This window comes from Sabethes cyaneus, chromosome 2 (assembly GCF_943734655.1).
Source record: "Sabethes cyaneus chromosome 2, idSabCyanKW18_F2, whole genome shotgun sequence".
NCBI classification, from domain to species: Eukaryota; Metazoa; Arthropoda; class Insecta; order Diptera; family Culicidae; genus Sabethes; species Sabethes cyaneus.
Window position 1 is genome coordinate 65,157,229 of NC_071354.1, and position 17,601 is coordinate 65,174,829.

The 17,601-nt window shown below is 42.8% G+C and overlaps 1 protein-coding gene across 1 annotated transcript; it reads left to right on the forward strand.

Moving 5' to 3' along the window:
• Window positions 1-8,418: 8,418 nt before the first annotated feature.
• LOC128735511 (uncharacterized) lies at window positions 8,419-10,582 on the forward strand. Its single transcript, XM_053829993.1, has 2 exons — window positions 8,419-9,051; window positions 10,457-10,582. The coding sequence occupies exons 1-2, from the start codon at window positions 8,419-8,421 to the stop codon at window positions 10,580-10,582; spliced, it is 759 nt and encodes a 252-aa protein (XP_053685968.1).
• Window positions 10,583-17,601: the final 7,019 nt, after the last annotated feature.

A 17,601-nucleotide genomic window follows, 5' to 3' on the forward strand; every position in this document is an offset into this window, starting at 1 on the left:
GTATGTTTAAATAAAAATCCCATCTTTATTCTGCATGTCACAAACCACAAGAAAAAGAAAATCCACTTTCCTTCCGCCTCAACCCTAATGGCAGCTGCTGTCAAAAAAGCCTAAGAAAGCAATTTCTAACCAAACTACTAGCCACATGAAATACATTTGAATCGATGCCAGCAAATATTCTCCGTAAGAACCAAACAACTACCGGCATCCAGTGCCACGCCAGTGAGTGTCATCACAGCTATCACTGCTTCTTGGGTGGGTGGGAAGGCTGGCATGGCATCGCACCGGAAAAAGGGGTTCGATTGTAAAAATATTGGATGCCTTCAAGATTTTCCGGACCCACAAAATCAGCTGGCAGCCAGTGTCGGACGGATCCGGAGCAGCGTAGCGTGGCGGACGGGGGTGATCGGAAAATGCGAAAATACCCTTAAGTGCAAGAACCTGTTGAGATTTGAAAATCCCACAACGATCCCTTCAACGAACGCCGTCGTCGGCGTCGTCGTCGTCGTCGTCGTCATCATCGTCCTCCTCATATCGTCAGTGATGCTACTGTTGCTGCTGCTGCCGTCGCATCTTGCCAAGACAGTCTTGCAAGATGCGGTGTAGCAGTAGTCCTTTGCCATAAGTATATTTATGTATATATCTGCATATATTTGGCACCACAGGCACCGGATAGTGATTTGCTTTTACCGAGGTGAATATTCATTCGTCTTCTCCGTGACGTGTGCTCCACGTACACGTCCTCTATTAGGGTTCATGAAAATGTATTACATTCACGATGTTACTATTAAATTTTGTGGAAATTGAACTTTATTCCGGCACGTTTCGTATGGAATATACAAAGTAAAAATGTGTGCGAAATGAACCCTACATCAATGATATAATAGAGATTTTTACTTATTGACAATAAACTGAAATCGATATGCTGAAAATTTAATAACTGCGCATCAACAAATTGTAAAATTTGAGTATTTTATAGCAACATTCAAGCATTTCCAAATCATTATATTCAAAAATAAAACTTCCGTTATTGATTGTGAGTTTGTGTAATCACTTCATGTATAATGATAGTAATTATTAAATTCGATTTTTTACTCGTGTGCCCTGTCCAGATATAAACAGAAGGTGGGGCAGCGACAATTCAAAAGCATTTTGGCCTAAAAATTCAAGTAAGCGTAGAATGGCAGATCTATTTTTATGCAATGAATTTACTAATCCCAAAACAATCAGCTGATAAAAATAAAACTCTTTACTATAATGATGGTATATGGCAATGTAATAATATGTGTTTTATAAATATACAATATATGAAGATATATGGGCAAAATTAGAACAATCTCACCAGCAGTCCTTCGAATGGAATAGATTTGCATCATTTGAGTTTCCATAAGTGCTTCCATTATTAATTTAATTTTTTCTTCTGATATCCATGAGCATTATTTAAACATTGTTCGGTCTAAGTTTTCACTATACAGTAGGAGGTGCTTCAAGAGCTAAAACGATATAATTAAAATAATTTATATTAAGCTTACCTACTAACAAGGTCGTGTGGCTCAGCCGTCACCCAAACCCGCAGTTTTGAGAACAGGCAGCCGGGAACCACCCAGCATCGCATCTCCTGGCTTGGCTACTCAATAGAGCATTACCGGGTAAGGCCACGTGGAGGCGCTAGGTAGGGGCTTGGGATGGCTGGAGCTATATTGGACGCTTCCTCATTATTGCCTTCCCCATTCCATACTCGACTTCGAATTGAACTTAAAATTAGACATATGACTTGAAATAGGACTTAAAATTTAACTGAAATTGAAACTGAATTCAAAAATCGGTACGAAAATTGGTCCAAAGTTGAATTCCAAAGTTTCAATTTCATAGTTGTCAGAAGTCAGAATTAAAAAAACGAACGTCAATAACCAAAAGCGAAAATTAAAAATCAAGTGTCGAAAGTTATTTATTTATTTATTTATTTATTTATTTATTGATCTCCAAAAAACTTATGATTTCAGTCTTTTATATTCAAGTGCCGAGGGTAAGACAAGTGATACGTGTGAAAAATTAATATTAGGAAAATCTATACATACAGCACTCGTGCGCTAATTGCACGCCCTCTAACCGCACCGTCTTTTAATTGCACGTCCGCTAGTTGCACGATCGTGCAACTAAAAAACAGTTATCTGTCAAACTACACGTGGTTTTCCAGGTGGTTGCTATAAACAAAAACGCAGCGTTGCCGAATGCAAACTCTCTATCTCAGCATTACGTAGATACATTGCAAACAAATTCATGCAAATTTGGCTAAACTTTGACTAATTGAACACATATTCATTAAGCTTTTAGTTCGTTTGTAAAAATTTAAATGTTCTTCCCAAAATTTAGCGTACGTGTGAATGCATGTGAAGAGTTCTTTACAGTGATAACGCATCACGTTTTACAATAAATATTGGCAGCCATCGTGCAATTAAACAACGAAATTCGCTAATCGCATCGCCTCATTCGTGCAATTAGCGAACGAGTGCTGTATAAAGACGTGAAACATTGATTTGAAAAATAAAAATCTATGAGAAATCGTAAATGAAATACTCTAAACATAGTCTTCTGAATCCTACTGCTGAATTATTTAACTGTATGTTAGATAGTAACTCATTCCATGTGCTGATACCTCTAACAAATTACGAGCTACCATAGTGGGAAGTTCTGTTACGGGGAATTAAAAACTTCCTACCGCGCTGACTTCTCATTTGTATAAATACTTTGGCGTTACATTAGTTATTATCTTATGCAAAAGAAAAACCGACCTCATCTTTGGAAATTTAACAAGGCTAGAACCTATCAGAATATGTTGTAAATGAGTCACGCTTGCTACAACATATAGTCGAAACATCGGAGAAGGTACAAAATCTATTCTGATTTCATAAAACTGACAGCCGTCCTCAGACACTGTCCTCAGACACTGAGGAAGCATGCAAGTCGTAGGCGAAATACGTATTTGTCGTGAATAAAATATACATAGTAGAGGGTATGAAATGGGAAAGGCAAATGAGGAGCGTCCAATATATCCCTAGTCATCCCAAGCCCCTACCTAGCGCCTCCACGTGGCCATACCTGGTAATGCTCTTTTGAGTAGCTAAGCTAGGAGGTTCGATGCTGGGTGGTTCCCGGCTGCCTGATCTCAAAATCGGGGTTTTGGGCAGACGGCGGAGCCACACGGCCTTTCATAATAGGTAAGCCTAATTTAGTTATTTTAATTATTTTTTCGTTTTAGCTTATGAAGCATCTCTTGCTATATAGTAAAAACTTTGGCCAAAACGAGTTTTAATACTGCACATGGATACCAGAATGAAAAAATTAAATTAAGTATTAGAAGCACTTATGGAACTTCAAAGGACGCTATTCTATTTCATACGAAGGACTGCTGGTGAGATTGTTCTATTATATACCACATTTCATTATATACACATATATACCACATTTCCTCTTAATATCATATTATTAATAATATTATTATTGATATCATAAATGTGGAAGGCTGGATGATGGAGTGGATTGCCAACCTGAATCCTTAAGGTCTGAAGCAAATATGGCACTTCTCAACTCAAAACAAACAAATCATCACGTGGGTTAAAGTTGGTACAGCAACAGCGTACAAATTGATTATTACATGGAAGAATCCTAATGGTGGAAGGCGACTCTTATAATTCCGGAACGCGCACAAGTGCCTCTGCTTGTGGGTCCGCCCAATCCTTTTTGGCCCTTCTGTAACAGCATTAGTGTGAAATTCATTTGATAATCAAATTTGGATCTACTGTAATTCTACCTACATACATTGGCAAGTCCTTGAAATGATGGTGGCTTTTCCCTACTACTACTACTACTGAATAAAATATACATAGTAGAATTATACGGCATAGTGGTTGATAAACGGATGGATAATGCGGAATATAGACCCCATAGTGGTCGTTAGCCTCTTATCCAGCAACTCCGATCCCGACCTCCTCGTGGTACCAGCCGGAATACGAGCAACCTTAGCGGAGATCGGGTAACCAACCCCGGTGGAAACTAAGGTCGTATACTAACCGGGAAGGAGGTATAGTGAGTCTCGGCACTATAAGATGGCAGCCCCATCGCGAGACTCGGTAGTGTTGCCCCAGTACGGCTACACACCTAAATTAAACTTAAACTAACAACATTCAAGCATATACGGAGCGGAATATTCGGCATCGACCTAGGCGACGGAATAAGGACGACGAATGGAGACTCGGGACTTGGAACTGCAGATCGCTAAATTTCGCAGGTTGCGAGCGGGTGCTGATTGAACAGCTGGAACCCCGCAAACTCGGCATCGTAGCTCTGCAGGAAATCTGTCGCAAAGGAGAGAAGGTATGGAAGATCCGTGGCGGAAAGGCCCAGTTTTACCAGAGCGGTGGCGCTACCAACGAGCTGGGAACGGGCTTTGTAGTGCTGGGCGGAATGCAGGATCGCGTGATAGATTGGAAGGCGATCAACGAGAGAATGTGTGCATTGAGGATAAAGGGCCGTTTCTTCAATTATAGCATCATTAACGTGCACTGCCCGCACGAGGCTAGACCTGACGATGAGAAAGAAGCGTACTACGCGAGGCTGGAGGCAACGTACGACAGCTGCTCGTCACGGGACATCAAGATCGTCATCGGGGATATGAACGCCCAGGTCGGTAGGGAAGAAGTGTATAGACCGGTGGTAGGACCCCATAACCTGCACACCGACACAAACGATAACGGCCAACGATGTATAAACTTCGCAGCTTCCTGAGGCCTGGTGATCCGAAGCACCTTTTTCCCGCGCAAGGATATCCACAAAGCCACCTGGAGATCACCTGACTAACGTACAATGAACCAAATTGACCACGTTCTCATAGAGGGCCGGTTCATCTTAACATCACGAGCGTACGCTCCCGTCGGGGTGCGGACATTGATTCTGACCATTACCTAGTAGCAGTACATGTGCGATCAAAGCTGTCCACCGTATACCGGACACGTCAAAGCCGCCCTCATCGGCTGAACATCAGGCAGCTAGATAACCCACAAGCTGCCGAGAACTACGCGCGAGTACTGAATGAGGCACTGCCTTCTTCCGGGGAGTTAGGTGCTTCAAACCTCGAAGACGGTTGGGGCAGAATACGCTCGGCCATCGGAGAGGCCGCTACTGCGGCACTAGGTATTGAGCCTCGGAGTACACAAAATGATTGGTTTGATGGGGAATGCCAACAAGCAGTGGAGGAGAAAAAAAAATGCTTGGAAAAAGTATCTAAGTATTGCCACTAGAGAGAACCTGGCCAAATACCGACGAGCTAGGAACCAGTTGACCACGATCCTGAGGAGAAAAAAGCGCCAAAAGGAGGACAGAGATCGTGAAGAATTAGAGCAACTATTCCGAGCTAATGACACGCGCAAGTTTTATGAGAAGGTGAACCAAACTCGGAAGGGCTACACATCGAAAACTGACATGTGTAGGGACGAGGGAGGGAATCTAATTACAAACGAGCGCAAGGGGGTCGACAGGTGGAAGCAGTTCTTCGATGAACACCTCAATGGCGAAGTCGCAGAAGGAGGTGGAACGGAAATTAACCTAGGAGCGCCCATGGAAGATAGTGATGTCCTAGCACCTGACCTCCAAGAAGTCAAACGAGAAATCAGGCTGCTGAAGACCAATAAAGCCGCTGGGAAGGACCGCCTACCGGCAGAGCTTTATAAACATGGCGGAGAAATGCAGGCAAAGGCTCTACACTGGGTTATTTCGAGGATTTGGGAGGAGGAAAAGCTACCGGAGGAATGGATGGAAGGAGTGGTTTGTCTTATCTACAAAAAGGGTGATTGGCTTGACTGCTGCAACTATCGTGGTATTACGCTGGTAAACGCCTCCTACAAGGTACTCTCCCAGATCCTGTTATGCCGGCTGTCACCGATAGTACAAGGTTTCGTAGGGAATTATCAGGCGGGTTTCATGGGGGCTCGCGCAACTACGGACCAAATTTTTACTATCCGACAGATCTTGCAGAAATCTCGGGAGTACAACGTGCCCACGCATCACATCTTTATTGATTTTCAAGCAGCATACTATACAGTCGTTCGAGACAAGCTATGGCAGATAATGCACGAATACGGTTTTCCGGACAAACTGACGCGACTGATCAGAGCTACATTGGATCGAGTGATGTGTTTCGTACGCATCTCTGGGACACTCTCGAGTCCCTTCGAGACGCGACGAGGGTTGAGACAAGGTGACGGTCTATCCTGCATGCTTTTCAACATCGCTCTTGAGGGGGTGATCCGACGAGCAGGCATCGAAACGAGAGGCACGATTTTTACCAAGAGTAGCCAACTTCTAGGTTTGCGACGGCGGAGGCCATCTACGCCAGACTGAAAGCGGAGTCTAGGAGAATTGGGCTAAAAATAAATGCGTCGAAGACCAAATACATGAAAGGAAGAGGCTCAAAGGAAACAAATGCGCGCCTCCCACGGACGGTAACCGTTGACGGCGACGAACTAGAAGTGGTAGAGGAGTTCGTGTATTTGGGATCGCTGGTGACCGCGGACAACAACACTAGTAAGGAGATCCAGCGGTGCATCCAAGCGGGAAATCGGGCCTACTTTGCCCTTCGTAAAACGCTACGATCAGGAAGCATACGCCGCCGCACGAAGCTAACAATGTACAAAACCATTATTAGACCGGTAGTTCTTTATGGACTTGAAGCCGTGACGCTGCTTACGGAGGACATACGCGCCCTTGCCGTGTTTGAGCGGAAAGTGCTGCGGACGATATTTGGCGGAGTATAAACTGAAAGCGGAGAGTGGTGGAGGCGTATGAATCACGAGCTACAGGCACTGCTTGGGGAGACTCCCATCGTACATCTAGCGAAAGTTAGCAGGCTACGGTGGGCCGGACACGTCGTAAGGATGCCGGACGACAGTGCGACGAAAATAGTCCTCTTCAACAACCCCACCGGCACTAGGAACAGGGGGGCCCAACGTGCACGATGGCTCGACCAGGTCGAAAGCGATTTGCGACTTCTGAGACGACTAGGAAATTGGCGACGAGTGGCCCAAGACCGAGGTAAATGGAGACGAGTGCTTGAAACAGCACGAGCCACCCCGGCTCCATGCTGCTGAAGAAGAAGAAGAAGAATTAAATTGGATAAGTTTCCTTCTTCTTTAATTTTAGAAAGTAAAAGGTCCTGTGAAAATTGGGGATTTATGTGCGAATAAGCTGAAGGCTATCGTAGAGGGACTTTTGCTGATGCACGCCCCTACGATGTGGCCAACAACACCGTACGGTCCAGAAGAGAGGGCTAGCGCTGACGCTCTGCAAGTCTCCATCGATGAAATAATGGCAGTGGCAAGACAGCTGAAAACTGAAGAAAGTCCCTGGTCCTGATGGGATTCCTAACGTGGCTCTTAAGGCAGCAATTCAAGCGTTCCCGGATTTGTTCAGGACCGTGCTGCAGAAATGCTTAGAAGATGGTAGCTAGAAGAAAATAGTCCGTACATGAAAAAGCTAGAAAAAGCCATCAAAAAATTCAAAAAAACAGTTCTAAACATCGAGATAAAACATACATTTCATAAACTGAAAGTCCTAGAACAATTAAAATCAGCACTCGCTACCAAGATAAACGAATCGGACATACCGGCAGATATAATCGAACCGTTCTTCAAGAACCAAACAAATTTTCAACAAAAACAGACACAAAACAGAACAGCTAACACCAGGAAAAAATTCGACCGCATCCTAAACCGCACTGCTCAAACAACCAAAAGCAACGTCCCTACATGCAAACAAAATGCCATACATAACAGTACCCAAAAATCACTACCACCCGAAACCGAAACACTGCTCAGTCTAGGCCCAAAATTTGCATTACCAATCAACAATAATGCAGAAATACCGTTCTACCATTTGCTAGCAGATATCGAAAATGTCCTAAAAACTAATCCAGACTCCAAAATACAAGATGAAACAAGATGCGCAATCGCAAATACAGTCCAAAACTACATACACTACAATAACAATAAAAAGGAAAAAGACAAACTCACAAGATTCTGCGAAAAAGCAACAAAAACAACAAGAAAATTCTTCCACGATAACCCAGATATCCTAGCAATACAATCCGACAAAGGCAACAAAACCGTTCTGATAACAGCGGAAAACTACAAACAGAAAATGCTCGATATGCTCGACGACAAAAAAACATATCTACATGTTCCACGCGACCTTACATCAAGATTTCAAAGGATAAACAACGAATTTGCAAAACGCCTACTAAATCTGAACCTCATCGACAAACAAACAGCAACACACCTAACGACCTACAATGCCACCTGCCCCAGAATATACGGACAACCAAAAGCCCACAAACCAAATCTACCACTAAGACCAGTAGTCCCCAATATGACAGCTCCAGCCTACAACCTTTCAAAATTCATTGGAAAAATAATACAGAACTCAATTGATAGTCCATACAACATTAAGGATTCCTTCTCGTTCTGCAACTTCATCAACACAATCACACTTCCACCAAACTACATTTTGATATCCTTGGACGTGATAGCACTATTTACCTCAATCCCAAAAACACTGGTAACTCAAAATATAATCTACAAATGGGAAAAGATCAAAGCCAACACAAATATAAACCTGGATTTGTTTATCGAAATAGTAGAATTCTGCATCAATTCAAGCTATTTCAAATACAACGAACAACACTACCATCAAATATTCGGAACCGCGATGGGGAATCCGCTCTCACCAACTCTAGCCGAATTAGTTATGGAAACACTTCTAGATACAGTTACAAAATCGCTATCATTCAAGCCACCGTTCATCAAAAAATATGTGGACGACCTATTAATGGCTATTCCTATAGACGAACAAGACCATGTACTGAAAACATTCAACAACTACAACGAACATCTACAGTTCACATATGAACTAGAAATAGACAAAAAACTTCCGTTTCTAGACATGACACTGATCAGACAAGAAGACCAAAAAATCAAAACCGAATGGTATATGAAACCGATCGCAAGTGGCAGATTCCTCGACTACTATTCGTTCCACCCACAACATCAGAAGATAAACATGGCCACAAATTTCATTAAACGAGTAAACAAACTATCTACTAATCTACAAGATGAAGAAAAAGCAAGTATCATCCACAAACAACTAAGCCTCAACCACTATCCGCGAAGCCTCTGCAATAGACTCATAAACCGAATGCACGAAACACCAGCAGCAACTCAGCAAACACCAGATGATCACCTGCAACATACTTACCGGTCAATACCATACATTCCATACTTGTCGAACAGGATCGACAAACACCTGAAAAACGATTACAAACACGTACGACTTGCACATCGCAACATAAAAACAGTTGGACAACTATACACAAAAATCAAAGACCCAGTACCCAAAGAGTTACAAAACAATTTAATATACAAAATACCATGTCAAAACTGTGATGCTTGCTACATCGGAATGACAACAAACATGCTTAAAACGAGAATCAGCGGCCACCGGACACACTACAACACCTGGGACAAACTAGCACAGCAAGGTTACAGCAACACCGATCCACAAATCCAAGCTCTAAAAGAAAAAACAGCACTTTTACACCATAGTATTACACAAAATCACCGATTTAAGTTCCAAGAAACGAAAATTATAGACAGACACAACAAACCAAATGCACTCCCGTTTATAGAAATATGTCACATAGCCAACACAGAAAATAGCATCAACAAACGCACAGACACTGAAGGACTAAATAGCATATATGCGGGCATACTACACTCTATTAGAAATTTCAATCAAAACAAAGCAAACCGTAACCAAACTGACAACGAACGATAAATTGTATACACACCAACACACTCCAAAACACCACTTTCATACACACACGCTATAAAACTGCTAAGAAATTAATAGACAGCAAAAGGTAAAAGCACGGACACGCAGCGTACAACCAGTGCACCAAGTAGGAATGATAACCGCCAATAGAACAGACACAGCGTAGAACAGTAACCACAGTGAACCACAAAGAAATCAAAACAGCTGCAGTGAGTAGAATTTCAGGACAAAAACAGTTCCAAATTATTAAAATAATTACAGAATAATATCCATAGCTTAGAGGGACACCATTTTTTAAAATAATACACACAACCAAGACAACCAATGTTAGACACTAACACAGTTAACGACAAAACGATAAATTTTCTGTAAGTAAACCAAACATAAATACACATAGACAACAGACCAAATAGTAACGGAAAACCAAAACTATGTTATACTTTATAGATTCCTCTGAAAAAGATGAAATAAATCATCGAAACTGTCGGATGTAGAGACCAAGCTCGTTTTTGACATTTTTGAGACTGATCAAGCCGAAGGAAAAAAAAAAATCCAACGATGGTAGCTTCTCGAACAGATGGAAGATCCAGAAGCTAGTGCTATTTCCGAAGCCAGGAAAGCCTGCGGGGGATCCAGCGTCATACAGGCCGATATGTCAACTGGATACATGCGGAAAACTCCTGGAGAGGATAATCCTGAATAGGCTTACGAGGCATATAGAAGGTGAACACGGTCTGCCAAACATGCAGTTTGGGTTCCGAAAAGCGAAGTCCACGGTGGATGCAATTCGAACAGTGATCGAGCGAACCGAGAAGTCGTCCAAACAGAGGCGAAGAGGAGATCGTTTTTGCGCCGTTGTAACGATCGACGTAAGAAACGCCTTTAACAGCGCCAGTTGGGAGACCATTGCCGAGTCGCTGCATAGAATGCATGTCTCGAGATATCTATGCAGAATACTGAGGAGTTACTTCAGGAATCGGACGCTTGTTTACGAGACCGCCGAGGGGCGCAAGATGATGAACATTACGTCCGGAGTCCCACAAGGCTCCATCCTTGGGCCAACGCTCTGGAACGGGATGTACAACGGTGTACTGTCTCTGAAGCTGCCTAGAGGCGCGGTGATCATCGGATTTGTGGATGACATCGTGCTATCGGTGACATGCGAATCACTGGAAGAAGTAGAAATGCTGGTGACAGAGGCGACTAGAACTATCGAGAACTACAAAGCTGTGCAAAGCTACAAATCGCCCACCATAAAATGGAGATTCTGCTCATTAGCAACTGTGAAGCCGTACAACATGCAGTCGTCACCGTCGGAGAGCATAGAACAATATCGTCGGAGGCAGTATGCGTTATCACTGGAATGATCCCCATCGGCATCATGCTCGTGGAAGATAACGACTGCTACGGACGAAGAACCACCAGAGGAGCCCGGAAGCTGACGAGAGAAGAGTCGCTGAGCAAATGGCAGCAAGAGTGGGATAGGGCCGATAGGTAATTGAACGTACCGACTCATACCGGTTCTGCTATCAACCTGGTTGCACAGGAAACATGGAGAAGTTGGGTTCCACTTGACGCAGTTTCACTCGGGTCACGGTTGCTTCAGGCAATACCTGCACCGGATCGGGCACGCTGCGACACCAGTCTGCCCGGAATGCAGAGAGACGGTAGAAACACCACAGCATGTGGTTTTTGAATGTCCTCAATTTGCCGCGTGGAGAACATAGTGGGCGAAATGTGTCGGGAGGAGAGTGTGTGGAATGCACACACAGTACATGCATTGTAGCACAGATTATGTTGCAACTGCAACGACAGTGGAGAAACGACAGGGGAACTACCAATCCCGATTAGCAGACAATCTTGACAGACGCTTCGGTGGAGTGACGAGCATGACGGAGCAAACCAAGCTTGGACAGAAACACTACGAGAGTGGCCGTGAGAGGATAGATGTTACGTTGGTCGCTAGCCTTGGATCGGTTCGCGTCTCGATAGGTGAAGTGGAAATGCAGTGGCGAACTCGACGGAGCAGTGATGAGCCTAACAAAGAGCCCTGCGAGGGTGGCCGTGAGGAGATGGAAGTCATGACAGTCGCCATTTCTGGATCGGTACACGTCTCGACAGGTGCAAGGAAAGTGGAGGGTGAAGGAGCATGTAGTTGCATCAAGAATGGCAGAACCCTGCGAGGGTGAATGTGAAGGAGGGGACGTTATGACGGTCGTCATCTCCGGTTTGAGGTGTACACACACAACCTCCCCCCGAAGTAATACTTAACTGTAGTACCGGGGGGTTAAGGTCAGACGCCCGTGAGGTTTTTAGTGGGTTAGAGTCCCACACTGTGCCACGTGATGTAGCAATACATCATTAGTGTGCCTGGTACACATACGATTTTCTTGAAATAAAACCAATTTGATTTTACTGACCCGTAATACTGGGAACAGTGACCCATAATACTGACCAGGTTTAAAAGTGGCCCATAATACTGTGAATGGAATATATGTACTTATAATTTGTTGTTTTGCAAAAAAGTGTGATAAACTATAAATTATTTAAAACTGTGTTTCTACCGATAATTTTGTAAATATCGGTATAATAAAATTGCATGTAGGTAATGTACTTCTAGCTATGCGGTTGTTTTCTTACAATTGTTAGTCGAATCTTGAACATCATAGCTAGGTAAATGCGTACGTAGAATGATAAAAACGCAATCCAACAAAATTAGAAGCACCATCCCTGTAATTAGAAATATCTCTTAAAGTTTATCACAACATATGCAACCAAGGTCCGGATTGTATTGCTTGTCCCCCTTCCCGGGCTCACATAAACGTAATGATGTGAGAAATAATGACACCCCGTAAGACCGTTAGCTGCCGGATGCTAGGTTTCCCGGTTAGAGACGGGGACCAGTCAGTGCACACGTTCTGAATGTAAACAAGCAATGAATCCTAACGGTTGGTAATTCTTTCTTACTAAAAAGATCCCATATGAAGACACTGATTTGTTCCTTCCTGCAGGATTAGCAAAGCCACGAAGGACGACGACGACGACGGACGTATCAGCCAGATAGTGCTTACGGAAGAAACTAAATAAAAATAAAATAAAATGAGCTTCTTTTATGCTGAGGGAAAGCGGAAAATTATCAACTCCCAATGGGAAAATCAATGCTACAGTCTGATGATAGGGTCGCAGATACTGTTATTCAACTGAAAAGAAATCAGAGACCAAATGTTTATTTCTACAGAAAATCCTTTCATCATATGACAAAATGTTTATTTCTTCAAAAAAAGTCCATTCAACATACAACAAAAGGTAGGCGAAACATTTTGCGGTTATTTTTGCTCGATTTCTCCCTTTGTGGAAATTATGCAAATAATCGATTTCTCAACACAAATGACCTACATTCAACAGCAATCAAGCAAAAGCATAAACCCGATAATTCAATCGCCAAAATGACAATAGATATCTTTCCGAGTTTACCAATATTAATCAGCAAACAATGTTGGTAAACCGCTGCAATTTTCATCATTTACCATTACGACATCGCAAAATGTGTGTGCATACTTGCCAACGAGGGTAAAACCGATTCAATTGAAGTGTTGCGCTGGCTTTTGTAAATGCCTTACCATTCCGAAGCCGAGTACTTCATTCGTCGTATAATCGAATTAATATTCAAATGTGAACATTTTCCAGCCTACACAATCGAATCCGAAGCATTACCACACCTCCAGTGCTGGTGGAACTCTCGAAGTCGTAGAAGACTTTCGTCCTGATGCTGGCTAGATATGGCATGACACCAGTCCGACCGTACGTCCCGGCACAGTATGAACGACATGAACCAGTCGGTGGTGAATAAATAATGCTCGCGCAGGCATAAATTCCGTAGTCCTGTGTTTGTCGGTAGCTCCGGTTCCCGTTGGCTTTTCGAGTGCGTCTTTCGAATGGAATTACAATTTTCCGTTCAATTGAACTCCGGTTCTGGTTGCTGTTAACTTGCTTGGTTCCGATTATTAAAATGCGTAAAGCACCGATGAAGGAGGTTAGCAGGATTCGACTGCAAACGTAAAGTTTGATCACGGATGTGAACTAAAGTCAACAAGATTAGCGAACGTCGAGCTATCGGATGGAGCGGTATAGTTTACAATGCAGGCAGTAATTAAGACTGACATGTCCAATAAACACCATTTATTGTGGTTGTGGTACGACTGGTTGAGGGCAAACCAGGCGCATATCCCATCGGCGATACAGTGAGAGTTTGGTCGGTTAATAAATTTAAACTACTTCCGTCCCCATCTGCCACTTGTTCGGATATCCTTCGCATTCAACCCCTGTATCTCAGTGCAACACTGACCTGTGGGATGGGAGGGTAAACACGTATACATATGCAACTGTTGTATTTTAAATGTTGCACCAGCCAGTGCAAATAATAATTTATGTGCTTTGTGCTAGCCGGCGTTTAATGCAATAACCGTTTACTGACGGTTTGGGACACCGTATTTCAACCCCGTTTGACAGTTCTATTGACAGTTGACATCGTAATTGACGTGTACAAATGTTGTTCTCTAATCGATGGGAGTTTATTGGCAGCGAAAAGGGGTTCTTAGATGTTAGTGCTTCGCATCTTAAGCAATTTAAAATCCTTCAGCTAACGAAGTATGTAAAAGATTAAAATAGAAAAAGAGTCAATCTAGCACAAATGATACAGAAATGTTCGAATTACCGAATTTCCCTTTTGTCAACGTGAAATCAACCGCACTAAATCAGACAAACTACGGTAAATCAGACCAATTTCGCTCAACCACACAGCAACATTGCGGGAAATCACGCTCATCAAGTGCGGGGTTAATCCAATTCGCGAAATGATTCAATTATTGCAGCCTCTGCATTTGTTCTGTCACTTTCTCATTTTCAGGTAAAATCGAAAATTCAAATCCAGCGACAGCCCTTCTCCGATTTTATCTTTGGTTTTCTGGTTTGGTTGTAGGTTAAACCAAATTCGCGATTACGAACGAGAACAGGTAGAACAGCAGCAAAGTCTGAGTTTACCAAACCTAATTTCATTTCCGAAATTCGCTTACCGTACGGATTCCGCCAACATTCATCACTGCTCAACCACTTACACCTGTACGTTTTCCAACCAAAGCACTGCCGGTTTGACAATTTGATTGACTTGCGATCATTTTTTTTCTGGTGCACAACTAATCGAATTAGTTGGTATCGGGATTCAGGATATGAACGTTTTAGAAAAATGAATATGTCTCTGCTTGACAAAGCTACAAATAGACCAGTAACTGACTCGTGACAGTTCTAACCAACGAACACAGAAATAAAAAACTTTGCAAACGATCCTTTTTATTCATCAACCACACCACCGCCGGCCGCCGCCCGCTAAAGGTATTTGACGCGCACGAACAACATTCTATGTTGGTCCTCTCTAGGGGGATACTTTACCCAGGGAAGACAATTTAAAATTTATTTTATTATTCATGAACTTTTTCTCGCACAGTGCTCAATTTTCTATGCGCTCCACCAAATTCATGAATTTACAAGCGAACTGTTCCGGGCCTACGGAAAAGCTTCGTACAGAGTTCCTTTTCGGTAGCGAGCAGGATTGAAAAAAAAAAATAATCAGACCGCCGCGCGGTAACGCGGGAACGAGATTGAATTGCTTCCGGTACGGTACTGGTAGAGTAATCCAATTCGACAGCTAAATCATTAGGAAGCTTAAAGCGAGAAAAATCTTCGTAAATTTTATTCGAAAAATTGCTTAACTTTATCCTCCTCCTCCTCCTCTTCCTCTTGTTGGAAAGGAAAGGTGCTAATTGCCGAATTGGAGCTGTAGGTTTTGTTTACCATGCTATATTCATCAGGCCAGACCATTCCAAACGGTAAGAATTGCGAAATAGAACCCCTGTTGGTGGCATCTAAACACAATACGTCCAGTACCCCCAGGGTGCAATCCACTGTATGCTTCTACCCATTGAACAACAACCATCCAAGTCAAAGTCCAGGCATTTCCAAACAATCAACAATCGACTATTGGCTTTGCTTATAGCCTAACAATACAGGATAAACGGGGAGAACTCAAATATGTACACAGCATATTTATTTGCACACCACGATTGAGGTTATGTACACTGCACCCGATTGTGGTACGAGATATTATACCTAGACGGAGGATTTAACCACGGCCTGGCTGGAAGACGGGGAAATGATGGTAGCAAGAAGCAGTACTGCGAAATAAAGAAACGAATCGTACCAATTTTATTGCTCCGTAATAAAACAATAAATTTTATGTGTTTGAATCTGTTTATCTACTCTAATGCTTACATTTATCACCGTTATAACACGGGCGAATAGACTTTACTAAAGATTGTGACCGATATCGCGTGAGTTCATGGATTTTGCAAAGTTGACTAAATTGGACGGTCAATTCACAACCTTATTTAATCTATCTTAATATATAAAATTGAACGTGGGTATGCATGTATGTTTCACCATAACTTTGAAGCACTTGGACCGCTTTTCACCAAGCTTGGCATGTATGTTCCTTGACATAAGGAACTCACTATACTCTACGAATGCAAGGACCCACTCGCAGAAATCAGTAGAAGTTCTTGTCATTTGTCAGCTCTAAGAAAAACAGAGACGGCCTACCTGTTGATCTATTTCTGGAGTTTGACTCGAGACAATCGTGAACGACGAATTGTTCGTTAGCTGTCAACACTACATTTCCTCAGACCAGCACGGTTTTTTTCCCAAAACATTCAATCTCCACGAATCTTGTCAATTACATCTCATTCTGTCTGCGCAACGTGAATGAAGGGGTGCAGATTGATACAGTGTACACGGATCTGAAAGCAGCGTCTGATCGGGTGAATCTCGGTATCCTCTTTGCTAGGCTGGAGAAGCTGGGAGTTTCCACACCGTTCTGCAAGTGGTTACACTCGTACCTTACACACCGTATGCTGAGTGTAAAGTTCGGATCCGAGATTCCCGACTCGTTCATCAACATCATTGGCCTACCACTGGGGAGCAACCTTGAACCCCAGTTCTTTTTTCTTTTTATAAGTGAACCATCAGCTCTCCTGCCACCGGGCTGTCGGTCCTTTTATGCCGTCGATGTAAAAATCTTTGGGGTAACTAAAATTGACTCTGACTGCATTGAACTTCAACGTCTAGTGGGCAAATTGGAAGATTGGTACTCGAATAACACGCTTACCATCAGTATCTCAAAGTGCTTCGCCATCGCCCTTCGCCGTAAAAATAAGCCTTTAGCTTTTAGCTACAACATGGCGGGACATTTGTTACAACGCATCTATCACATTTGCAATCTTGGTGTCGTCCCGAATAGCGCACTGAGTTTCCGCAAATACTAAAGGGTGTGTCCCATCAAATTGCGTCACGGAAAAAACGCTGTAGAAAATTATCTAGGCGACCAATCCTTTCAAATTTTTAGAAAATAAAATACAACCCATTAGTAAGCTTTTGGCATCTTTATTTCATTCAACTTCAATACCATAACCGTATATTCACACCTTACGCTTAACTCATAACGTTCTGTAAAACATCTGGCTGCAGCTTCTTCTGTACGGAAACCCACTTTTTTCATGCTTTACCTGCTTCATAATAGCCTAGTAGTTTTCGTCCTTGGGTACGAAAGTGACCCCGTTGGCTTTGTACCACTCTAGCCCAAATAACATTACCGGTTTTATTATAATCTTATGA

Excerpts from the sequence above, each read along its gene's own strand:
- LOC128735511 (XM_053829993.1), top strand. The coding sequence starts at position 8,419 with ATGACAGCTCCAGCCTACAACCTTTCAAAATTCATTGGAAAAATAATA. Across the intron at positions 9,052-10,456 it reads AATGGTATATGAAACCGATC|ATGGAAGATCCAGAAGCTAG; the intron begins GCAAGTGGCAGA and ends CTTCTCGAACAG.